At 43.8% G+C, this 11,282-nt stretch overlaps 1 protein-coding gene across 1 annotated transcript; it reads left to right on the top strand.

Moving 5' to 3' along the window:
* The first annotated feature begins 5,411 nt into the window (after positions 1-5,411).
* On the top strand, positions 5,412-10,668 carry LOC125170055 (keratin, type II cytoskeletal 6A-like). The gene is made up of 9 exons (XM_047866167.1): positions 5,412-5,951; positions 7,220-7,434; positions 7,767-7,827; positions 7,985-8,080; positions 8,203-8,367; positions 8,857-8,982; positions 9,828-10,048; positions 10,269-10,303; positions 10,415-10,668. Exons 1-9 carry the CDS (start codon positions 5,412-5,414, stop codon positions 10,666-10,668), a joined length of 1,713 nt encoding a protein of 570 aa, XP_047722123.1.
* Positions 10,669-11,282: the final 614 nt, after the last annotated feature.

The following is an 11,282-nucleotide window of genomic DNA, read 5'->3' as shown; positions in this document are numbered from 1 at the left end:
TATGGCCAACTAATCTTTCACAAAGCAGGAAAGAATATCCAATGGAAAAAAGACAGTCTCTTTAACAAATGATGCTGGGAGAACTGGACAGCAACATGCAGAAGGATGAAACTAGACCACTTGCTTACACCATTCACAAAAACAAACCCAAAATGGATAAAGGACAACTCTTTAGGGGAAAAACCTCTCTGACCTCAGCCGCAGCAATTTCTTACTTGACACATTCCCAAAGGCAAGGGAATTAAAAGCAAAAATGAACTATTGGGACCTCATGAAGATAAAAAGCTTCTGCACAGCAAAGGAAACAATCAACAAAACTAAAAGGCAACCAACGGAATGGGAAAAGATATTTGCAAATGACATATCGGACAAAGGGCTAGTATCCAAAATCTATAAAGAGCTCACCAAACTCCACACCCAAAAAACAAATAATCCAGTGAAGAAATGGGCAGAAAACATGAATAGACACTTCTCTAAAGAAGACATCCAGATGGCCAACAGGCACATGAAAAGATGCTCAACCTCGCTCCTCATCAGGGAAATATAAATCAAAACCACACTCAGATATCACCTCACGCCAGTCAGAGTGGCTAAAAAAACAAATCAGGAGACTATAGATGCTGGAGAGGATGTGGAGAAACGGGAACCCTCTTACACTGCTGGTGGGAATGCAAACTGGGTCAGCCGTTCTGGAAAACAGTGTGGAGGTTCCTCAAAAAATTTAAAATAGACCTACCCTATGACCCAGCAGTAGCACTGCTAGGAATTTACCCAAGGGATACAGGAGTACTGATGCATAAGGGCACTTGTACCCCAATGTTTCTAGCAGCACTCTCAACAATAGCTAAATCATGGAAAGAACCTAAATGTCCATGAACTGACGAATTGATAAAGAAATTGTGGTTTAGATACACAATGGAATACTACGTGAAATGAGAAAGAAATATGGCCTTTTGTAGCAACGTGGATGAAACTGGAGAGTGTTATGCTAAGTGAAATAAGTCATACAGAGAAGGACAGATTCCATACGTTTTCACTCCTATGTGGATCCTGAGAAACTTAACAGAATACCATGGGGGAGGGGAAGGGAAAAAATGGTTAGAGAGGGAGGGAGCCAAAACATAAGAGACTCCTAAAAACTGAGAACAAACTGAGGGTTTACGGGGGGTGGGAGGGAGGGGTGGGTGGGTGATGGGTATTGAGGAGGGCACCTGTTGGGATGAGCACTGGGTGTTGTATGGAAACCAATTTGACAATAAATTTCATATTAAAAAAAACCAAAGAGTATGGAGGAAAAAGGGTAAAAGAATAACTTTATAATAACTTTCCAAAAATCTGACAAACACTCCCTCAGCCAGGTGATCAAGGTTAACAACAATAGTAATAAGACATATCAAAGCATGTACCCTTGATACGATGTGATGAGAATGGAATGTTACCTCTGTGGTCTTCCTCTCAAAATCCTGTAACTCAGTCTTATCTTGAGAAATCATCAGACAAGGCCGATATCTGAAATTCTGGAAAATATCAGTCCACTGCTCTTGAAATTTTCAAGGTCATCAAAACAAGGAAAACCTGACAACCAGTCTCAGGAAACAAGAGTTAAGGAGACATAATGACTAAATGTAATGTAGTATCCTAGATGAGAGCCTAGAACAGGAAAAAAAAAAGAACATTGGTAAAAGCTAAAGAAATCCAAATAAACACAACTATTACTAGTATATTTGTATTGGTTCCTTCATTGTGCCAGATGTACCATACTAACATGAGGTATTAATAAGAGAGAAATTATGTGAGGTCTACAGGACCTCTCTGTACTACTTTTAGAAACTGTAAATCTAAAACTGTTCTGAAATGAAAAATTTATGACAAAAACTGCTTAAGGTGTGGGGCTCAAAGTGACAGCTATATTTGTAACTAATACCAAATTTGTAAACAAAATTATACAACAACTAAGGTAGAGAAAGAGAGAGACAGAGACAGAGAGAAATAAATGAAGGACATATGCTAAAACAATATTGGTTATTTCAAGTTGTATTTCTTTTAATTTCGCACTTTCTCAAAAATTATCCCAAAACAAGAACAAGAAACATAAAACTAAACTCCACCTTCAAACACCAACATGAATCTATCTAAAATCCATTAAAAAAAAAAAAAGGAGCACCTGGGTGGCTTAGTCGGTTGAGCATCTGATTTCTGCTCAGGTCATGATATGATTTGTGAGTTTGAGCCCCACATGGGTCTTGCTGCAGCCCAGAGCCCACTTTGGATCCCTTGTCCCCTTCTCCCTCTGCCCCTCCCCCTCTTGCACCCTCTCAAAATATATAAACCTTAAAAGAAATAGAAGAATATTCTCACAGACACAGAAAAATGCAAGGCAGTTGTTAAGAAACTCAGAGAGAAGATGCCCACAGCTGCAGATCTCAGGGAAGAACACTCAACACCAACAAATCCAAACCAAACAACTCAATAACCACGAAGGAACACCAAAGCCAACACAGGTTTTCCTACGTGCCAGATGCTGTTGACTCACTGCACTGCTGCTAATTCCCCGTAAAGGACACTTCATCAGGGGCACATCCAAGAATCCCTTGTTTGCAACAATCAGAACTGGGTGTGTGGGCTGGAGGCAGGACCCCATTTGTCGTGAAGGCTGGGCTGAATAAGGAATCAGTCCAGGCTTATTGGCAGCATTTTGTTGGTGAAGCGAAGAAAGCAGAGACGAAATTGTGAGCCACTCTGTGGTGACCTTTGTTGGCTTGTCAGAATTAAAGCTTAGAGGAATTATTCACACAGCCCTGTGCCATAATGAGAAATCCTATTAGCCTGGATATGGCCCTGGCCCCCCTCCCAGAATACCTCCTGCAAATGGCAGGGCCAGAAAGGGCTTGCTTCATTCACAGATGAGCACTGGTCAGAAAGGAACCATTCCAGGGCGCCTGGGTGGCTCAGTTGGTTAAGCGTCCAACGTCAGCTCAGGTCATGATCTCACGGTTCATGGGTTCCAGCCCCGTGTTGGGCTCTGTGCTGACAGCTCAGAGCCTGGAGCCTTCTTTGGATTCTCTGATTCAGATTCTGTGTCTCCCCCTCTCTCTCTGCTCCTCCCCTGCTTCTTCTTCTCTCTCTCTCTTCTCTCTCAAAAATAAATTAACACTCATTAAAAAACAAAGGCAGAGATAAAGGAAGCATTCCAGGATCACAACAGGCACCTTCCATTAAATAACACAGGGACAGGGGCGCCTGGGTGGCGCAGTCGGTTAAGCGTCCGACTTCAGCCAGGTCACGATCTCGCGGTCCGGGAGTTCGAGCCCCGCGTCAGGCTCTGGGCTGATGATGGCTCGGAGCCTGGAGCCTGTTTCCGATTCTGTGTCTCCCTCTCTCTCTGCCCCTGCCCCGTTCACGCTCTGTCTCTCTCTGTCCCAAAAATAAATAAACGTTGAAAAAAAAAAATTAAAAAAAAAAAAAATAACACAGGGACAAACAAGAGGCATGTGAAAAACACTCAACAGAAAAAAATTCCAATAGTATATTTCCCGAAATTCAATGAAATGGACACCATGATAAAATCAGAGAACAAATGGGGCAATTGAATGAGATAATAAAGGAGAAAATGAACTGGAGGAGTTCAGAAAAAGAGCCAAGAAACAAGACAAAACCACACTAGAAATGAAGGCCATGCTGAAAGCAGACAGGGAGGTGAAGGCATTGCTGAGTGGGCTGTAATGGACACGGAAAGGGAGATAGACAGAGGGAGAGAAGAGCTTGTAGATATGAAACAGCCATCACTGAGCATTAAAGGAGGACGAGGAGTAAACACATAAGAAATACAACACAGGCATAACTGAAAAGAGGATATAAAGGTGGATATTATACAAACATGGATATGCATAAAATATATACTTTTTAACAATATGGGCACCCTCTGTACATATACACTCGCCCCAATATCTCTCTCCATCTCTTTCTTCTCTCTCTGTCTCTGTCTCTGTCTCTGTCTCTCTGTCTCTCTCTCTCTCACACACACACACACACACACACACACACACCCCACATACTCCAGGAAAAACACAGAAACACCCAAATGAGGATACTACAAAGATACACAGGAACTGAGAACACCACTTGAATCCATATATAGGAATTGGCTGCTTGGGGAATGACCTTGAATGTATATTTTATTCCTTGAACGTCTTCAACATTCTCCTTCAACGTCTAAATATTGAAGCAAGTGTGTAAGTAACAATACTCAATATATGATTAGGCAGTCTATACATCTACATCTGGAATGTTTAAACAGATAGCACATTAAGTTTCTAGCTTTACCTATCACTTTACAGGATATACAAAGGACACAGTAAGATGTTCAATGAGGCACCATGAACATGCAACTAGAAAAATCCAAGGAGTGAAACATGCACCTGCCAAAGAACCCAGTCTCTTTAACAAATAAATTGTATGGAAAAAAATGAAGAAGGATATACTGACTTAAATGATTTAGAAGATATTATCTAAAAGACATTTCACACACAAATAACAGATATAGAGCATATTTGGATCCTGATTCTGACAACTAAAATAAAAAAATAAATAACACCAAGAGGTATATTGAAGACTGAATACATACCTGTTGATATTAATGAATATATACATTTTTAATATATGAAAATGGCACTTTGGTTATATTTTTAAGTGTCTCTCATTCGGACATAAATACAGAATTATATACAAACGAGACAACATGATCTCTGACATTTGTTTTCCAATAATTTACAGTCACCAAGGAATAGGGTAGGAATATGGAAGCTGTCATACTGGTTTTGAGATAATGACTTTTATAAAGCTGAGTAATAAGAATATAGGGACCGATTATGTTGTTATGTTACTCCTTTATGTGGGTGAAATTTTACATAAGAGCAAAAGAAAACTCATATTTAACTTCTGTAATAATGAAAAATAATGAGAATGTTACTATGAAGGCATATAAAATAGATTATTTTAGTATCCTATCTCTGCTGGGTACAACACAGGTGGAGAGGAGTGCACTTAATTTCTCACACGCGCATAACATGCAGAACTTTGAGACAGTAACTACTCCTACCTCAGTGAATTGAGAATAGTCACATTATACTGAGATCAAGCCAAAGCTGGAAGACTGGAGATATTTTCCCTGACTAAAGGAAACCAAAAATGAAATTTTCATTATTTCATAACTTTTCTAATAATCCAGATGTGACATTACTGTTTGTAAATGCCCAACCCTTCCCAATCTACAAGCTCACCTTCCAGGATGGAGCCCAGCCCATTTTCACCATATATAAACTGCTGCCGGGAGGCTCATCTCACAGATCTGCTCCTCTCAGCTCTACCCTCCAGCCTCTCACGCTTTCTTCAGCCTTCCCTCTTCAGGAATCATGTCTAGCAAATCCACCATGAGGAGCCAAAGCGTCAGCTACCGTGGCTTCAGCACCAGCTCAGCCAGAGTCCCAGGGGTCTGCCGCTCTGGCTTCAGCAGTGTCTCTGTGTCCCGCTCCAGAGGCACTGGTGGCCTCGGTGGAGTGTGTGGAGGAGCTGGCTTTGGGAGCAGGAGCCTCTATAGCCTGGGCGGCTCCAAGAGGATCTCCATCGGAGGGGGCAGCTGTGCCATCAGTGGCGGATATGGTGGCCGAGTTGGAGGTGGCTTTGGCTATGGAGGTGGAGCTGCCAGTGGATTTGGTTTTGGTGCCGCAGCTGGTGGTGGCTTTGGGCTCGGTGGTGGAGCTGGTTTTGCTGGTGGCTATGGGGGCTCTGGCTTCCCTGTGTGCCCCCCTGGAGGCATCCAAGAGGTCACCATCAACCAGAACCTCCTCACTCCTCTGAACCTGCAAATCGACCCCACCATCCAGCGGGTGAGGACTGAGGAGCGGGAGCAGATCAAGACCCTCAACAACAAGTTCGCCTCCTTCATCGACAAGGTGAGCCAGGAAGACCTGCCTCCACTGGGATGTCAGGCTCCCCAGACTAGACAATCAATGAATGTCCTACTGGGGTGAGATTCAGGAGGGAGGGAGAAGGGGACTCAGAGGAGCTCTCCCCTGGGATGTCAGATGGCCTCCATGTTGACAACACGCAGAAGGTGATGGAAATCACTTGAAACCACTGGGTCTCTTAAATGTCCTTCAACCCAGCCAGGGAACAATACTCAACTTGTGTTATCCATGAAGCAAAATAAGACAATGAGAGAATAGAATTGGTCAGCTTTACCTGCTTAATATCTAAGAGATTAAATAATAATTCCAGTGGAAAATTGTTCTAGGGCTCTGGACATGAGGAAAAGGGTGAAAGAATAGAAAAGAAAAGAAAAAAGAAAGAAAAGAAAAGAAAAGGAAAAGAAAAGAAAAGAAAAAGAAAAAGAAAAGAAAAGAGAAGAGAAAAGAAAAGAAGAGAAAAGAAAAGAAAAGAAAGGATTTCTGGCTGGATTAGAAAAAAAAGACTCAGAAATGTTTATATATCATAGAAATACTAAATGTATAGAACTAGAGCATGACCATTAGGGCATTTGTTGTACAGGAAAATCATGCACTAAAGCAGAAGTTAATGGAATCCAATCATTAACTGAATTGGATTAAATCATTAGTTTCTGCACATTTAACAATCCCTTAACTGAGGTACAATTAGAAAAAAATAACTTTGTGCATTGGATTAGGAAAATAATATTTTTAATGTTTGTTTGTTTATTTATTTATTTATTCATTCATTCATTCATTCATTCATTTATTCATTTTGAGATAGAGAGAGGGAGCAGGAGAGGGGCAGATCAAGAGGCAGAGAGCCTAGAGCCCAACAGAAGGCTCAATCTAAAAACAGGGGGGTCATGACCTGAGCCAAAATCAAGAGTCAGACACGTAACTGACTGAGCCATACAGCCACCTGGAGAAATACTATTTTTAACTAGATGTATGGTTGTGCTCTTCAATAGAAAGAGAAGAAATGTTGAAAGTCACTGATGCGCTATATAGCTTAGTCAGTGAGAAGACATCATAGGTCTCTGGAAGAATTTCACACTAGGACTGCTAGGGTGGGAAGGAAATAGGTTTGGGGGTGCAACACTGTCAGCCTGACCCTCTGTACATGCTCCATAATAACCCACCTGGGTGACTACCCAGACATGCTTGGGCACCTGACATGTAACATCTCTTTCACCTTTGCTCTCTCTGGCAAATAAACATCTTGTCTCTTCCAGGTGCGGTTCCTGGAGCAGAAGAACAAGGTCCTGGACACCAAGTGGACTCTGCTCCATGAGCAGGGCACCAATACTGTGAGGCAGAATCTGGAGCCCTGGTTTGAGCAGTACATCAACAACCTCAGGAAACACCTGGAGAGTTTAGAGGGGGAGAGGGTCCAACTGAACTCAGAGCTCAGGGACATGCAGGACATGGTGGAGGACTTCAAGAACAAGTGAGTTCAAGGAGAGAAAGGAGTTCAGTTCCCCAAAGTCTTCAAGATTATTGGGTGACCAGGTCAAGATGTGGGCCTGATTCCATAGCAAAACACATCCATGGAAATGAAAATCACAATTATTACCTAAAACAAACCCAAAAGACAAAGGGCCATGGAGGTGGATAGGGAGAGAAAACAATTTAGGAACCACAAAAAGTCATTTTTGTGGCTCACTGACAGGAAGCTCATTTTGGGTATATCTCTCTTATGGAAAGCTGGGATTCCAGGATACTTTTTCTGTATCATCCTTGCCCCTGGCTCAATTATGTCTTACCCTCTTCTGTGTCTAGATACGAAGATGAAATCAACAAGCGCACAGCAGCAGAGAATGAATTTGTGACTCTGAAGAAGGTGAGCTGCTGAAGATCAGGGGTTCATGTTCCTTTCTAGAAAGAAAGGACTCTTGGGCCCTGCACACATCCAAGAGGGGAGTAGATGGGGAGACTAAAAGGTGTTCAGACTGGGAAGGAAGGCTCAGCTGACTCCAAGGTGTTGGCTTGTTCCCCAGGATGTGGATGCTGCCTACATTAATAATTATGATCTCCAAGCCAACGTGGAGGCTCTGAAAGAGGAGATCAACTTCACCAGAGCCTTGTATGAAGCAGTAAGCATCTCCGCTCCTCTTTTATTTGTTGTGATGGGGCTCTGCCAAGGGTGGAGGATCCTGGAGTGGGGTACGTCTGTAAGGCCAAGGGAAAGATGATCTGATGATCTTATGCTCTGCAGGAACTGGCTCAGATGCAAACCCACATCTCAGACACTTCCGTGGTCCTGTCCATGGACAACAACCGTAACCTGGACCTGGACAGCATCATCGCTGAAGTCAAAGCCCAATATGAGGAGATCGCTCAGAAGAGCCGGGCTGAGGCTGAGTCCTGGTACCAGAGCAAGGTGAGCCTTGAGTTGACAGGTGCCCAGGATTGCCTGTGTCCTCTTCCTAAACACCAGCAAGGCTACACCTTTTGCTGGGAAAGTCTACTGCAAGGATGCTGATGATTTCTCGCAGGATATATAACCTGCTCTCATAGAGTAGGCATTCACAGAATTTATGTCCAAGTTCAATTAAGTCAAAGAACCCAAGTGCAGGAAGGTAGCTACATAAATAAGGATCTAGTGATTCTTGCTTTTGTCTTCACTCTGATGCTGGCTCACTCAGAAACATAATATAGAACATTACTGGTCTTCAACTGAACTAGGCAGCCAGCATTCCATTAAAAAGAGGGTCTGTGATCAGTGTACAGTATTCAGTGACTTTGCCACATCAACTTTCTCTAAAATGCCTTGGTGAGAAGTCACTAGCTCCAGGTGTGTTAAATGCCTGGTTGAGAACTCAAGTCATGAAAGCCCATATGCACCACCTTCTCTCCCTCTGGACTCCAGTATGAGGAGCTGCAGGCCACTGCAGGCAGACTGATGAATGATCTGCGCAACTCCAAGCAAGAGATTACTGAGATCAACCGCATGATCCAGAGGCTGAGATCTGAGATCGACCATGTCAAGAAGCAGGTACAGTGGGGGCTTCTGGAGAAGATAAGCATCGCTTCCTCACTCAATCACCAGGCAGCCATCAGCCACCATTTGGGAAATGCTGGGAATTGGGGGAAGAGCAAAGAGAGGGGTGCATGCGGCTCCTACCTTCAATGAATTCCCGCATGTTAGGACAGATGGGAGCCAACCCTACAGATGATACAATCACATGACAGGAACAATTTCAATTAGACTGTAAAAAGATTGTCCAGGGACTTTGGAAAGAGATTACTTAAGGAGAATGAATGGTTTAGGAGTACAAGAAACAAGTGGGGAAAGAAAAGGGGAGTTCCAGAGTGGGGCAAGACTGTTCCAAATCTGTTCAACATTCGATTGAAATAGAGTGTTGAGCAATGACCCAGGATGAAGATCCATTTCCCAAGCATTTTAGAAGCCCTTAGGAGTAAGGAAGACAAGATCTCAGCAGCTAGCAATGAAACTCATACCTTAGGTGCAGATGTTGGCGATTTTGTGTAAGTTAATGGGGCATCCCCATGAGATAATCAGAAAAGGTGCTGGTTTAGCTTTGGAGACAGCACTGAAAACAATGAATGGGTCCATTTCTTCCAAGTATGCTGGTATTTGGTCCAACATAAGGTCTCCCACCCACCCCTCATGGAGGGTGATTTAAAAACGGCACAGGTGTTCTCAAGTGGCTCCCAGTCTGGGTAAGTTGTGCAGAACAGAAAAAGACTGGAAAACATGTGGTAGAAGTCCCTTTCTATGGTATCTGGTATCTGGAACTGTTCCTCACTAGAAAGAAGTATGGCTACTCTCCTGGAGAACTACATTACGAGTTCCTTCTGCCTATCTTCTTGCTCTAGTGTGCCAACCTGCAGTCTGCTATTGCTGATGCTGAACAGCGTGGGGAGATGGCCCTCAAGGATGCCAAGAACAAGCTGGCTGATCTGGAGGATGCTCTGCAGAAGGCCAAGCAGGACATCGCCCAGCTGCTGAAGGAGTACCAGGAGCAGATTAATGGCAAACTGGCCCTGGACTTGGAGATTGCCACCTACAGGAAGCTACTGGAGGGTGAGGAGTCCAGGTGGGTAACTCACACAAGCTCCTCAAACCTCTGAATACATGTCCATGATGTCTGGCCATGAGCACAAGTTGAAGGCATTCTAGTTATGGCCACAATCATGACTCTCAGAGAATCTTAAAAGGCAGTTTGCTCATGGGTTATCCTCACATCGAGGCTTCCCACTCTGGTCCAGTGGTGGCTGTCTGAGGTCTCACGGTCCCTGTGTTTTCTCCCTTCCTAGGCTGAGTGGGGAAGGTGTTGGACAAGTCAACATCTGTAAGTACTTTGCTTGCCCCTCTCCCTTGCCCTTAGCCCATCTGATGAGACTCAGACTGGCAGAATGAGCTCACTGTGTCCTATGTGTCCTTGTCTCCCTCCCCTTCACAGCTGTGGTGCAGTCCACCATCTCCAGAGGCTATGGCAGCGCTGGCGGCTATGGCAGTGCCAGCGGTGTGGGCAGTGGCTCAGGCCTGGGCGGAGGCAGCGGCTACTCCTATGGCAGTGGCCACAGCTTGGGAGCTGGCTTCAGTTCCAGCAGCGGCAGAGGCATTGGGGGTGGCTTCAGCTCCTCTGGGGGCAGCAGTTCCACCATCAAATACACCACCACCTCATCCTCCACTAGGAAGAGCTACAAGCACTAAGTCCTGCCATCAGCTCTTGGCCCCACGTTGTCCCATCTGCAAATGGATTGCCCTCTCTCGGGCTGCTTCTCCTCTCCTGTCTGATTTCTCTTACTCTCTGAGCAGAACCTGCTGAGTGCCTTCATTTCTCATCATTGCCTATACCTGGTCCACCTAAGTTTCCATTGCTCAGCATAGAAATTCAACCTCTGATTTATACCTTAATACAACCACAACTGGGGCCTCACTTTGTTACCAAAACATTACTCTTGCCTCTTTGTTCCGTTAGTAGGCTGAGCATTAGTAGGATATTACCTGTGCCCATTTTCATTACAGAAACCTGCCTGGGTCCTACTTCTGAACAGTGCACTTTCTCCTTGTTTCCATGCACCCATGAATTCTCCCATATTCTCTATTTTGGGCACCTCCTCTCTTGTAGTGGTTGTGAAAGCACAAGTGACTAGTTCTACAGTGCAGATATGTGTATCCCTCTGACATTCCCTCTGCTCCTTGCTCTCTTCTAATTGCTAAATAAAACAAATTTATTATATAATTTATCATTTTGTTGTCTTGATTTGTCATCAGTTGTTCTTGAGCTCTTTCAGTGGACAAATGTATATTCATGTATTAAAAAT

The sequence above is a fragment of the Prionailurus viverrinus genome, chromosome B4 (genome assembly GCF_022837055.1).
Source record: "Prionailurus viverrinus isolate Anna chromosome B4, UM_Priviv_1.0, whole genome shotgun sequence".
In the NCBI taxonomy this organism is placed as follows: Eukaryota; Metazoa; Chordata; class Mammalia; order Carnivora; family Felidae; genus Prionailurus; species Prionailurus viverrinus.
Note: the sequence above shows the minus strand (reverse complement) of the source record. Positions and strands in the feature narration are given on the sequence as shown.

Bases quoted from the DNA above. Each gene is read 5' to 3' on its own strand.
- LOC125170055 (XM_047866167.1), top strand. From the start codon at position 5,412: ATGTCTAGCAAATCCACCATGAGGAGCCAAAGCGTCAGCTACCGTGGC. The intron at 5,952-7,219 runs GTGAGCCAGGAA...TGTCTCTTCCAG, and splicing joins TCGCCTCCTTCATCGACAAG to GTGCGGTTCCTGGAGCAGAA. The intron at 8,983-9,827 runs GTACAGTGGGGG...TTCTTGCTCTAG, and splicing joins TCGACCATGTCAAGAAGCAG to TGTGCCAACCTGCAGTCTGC.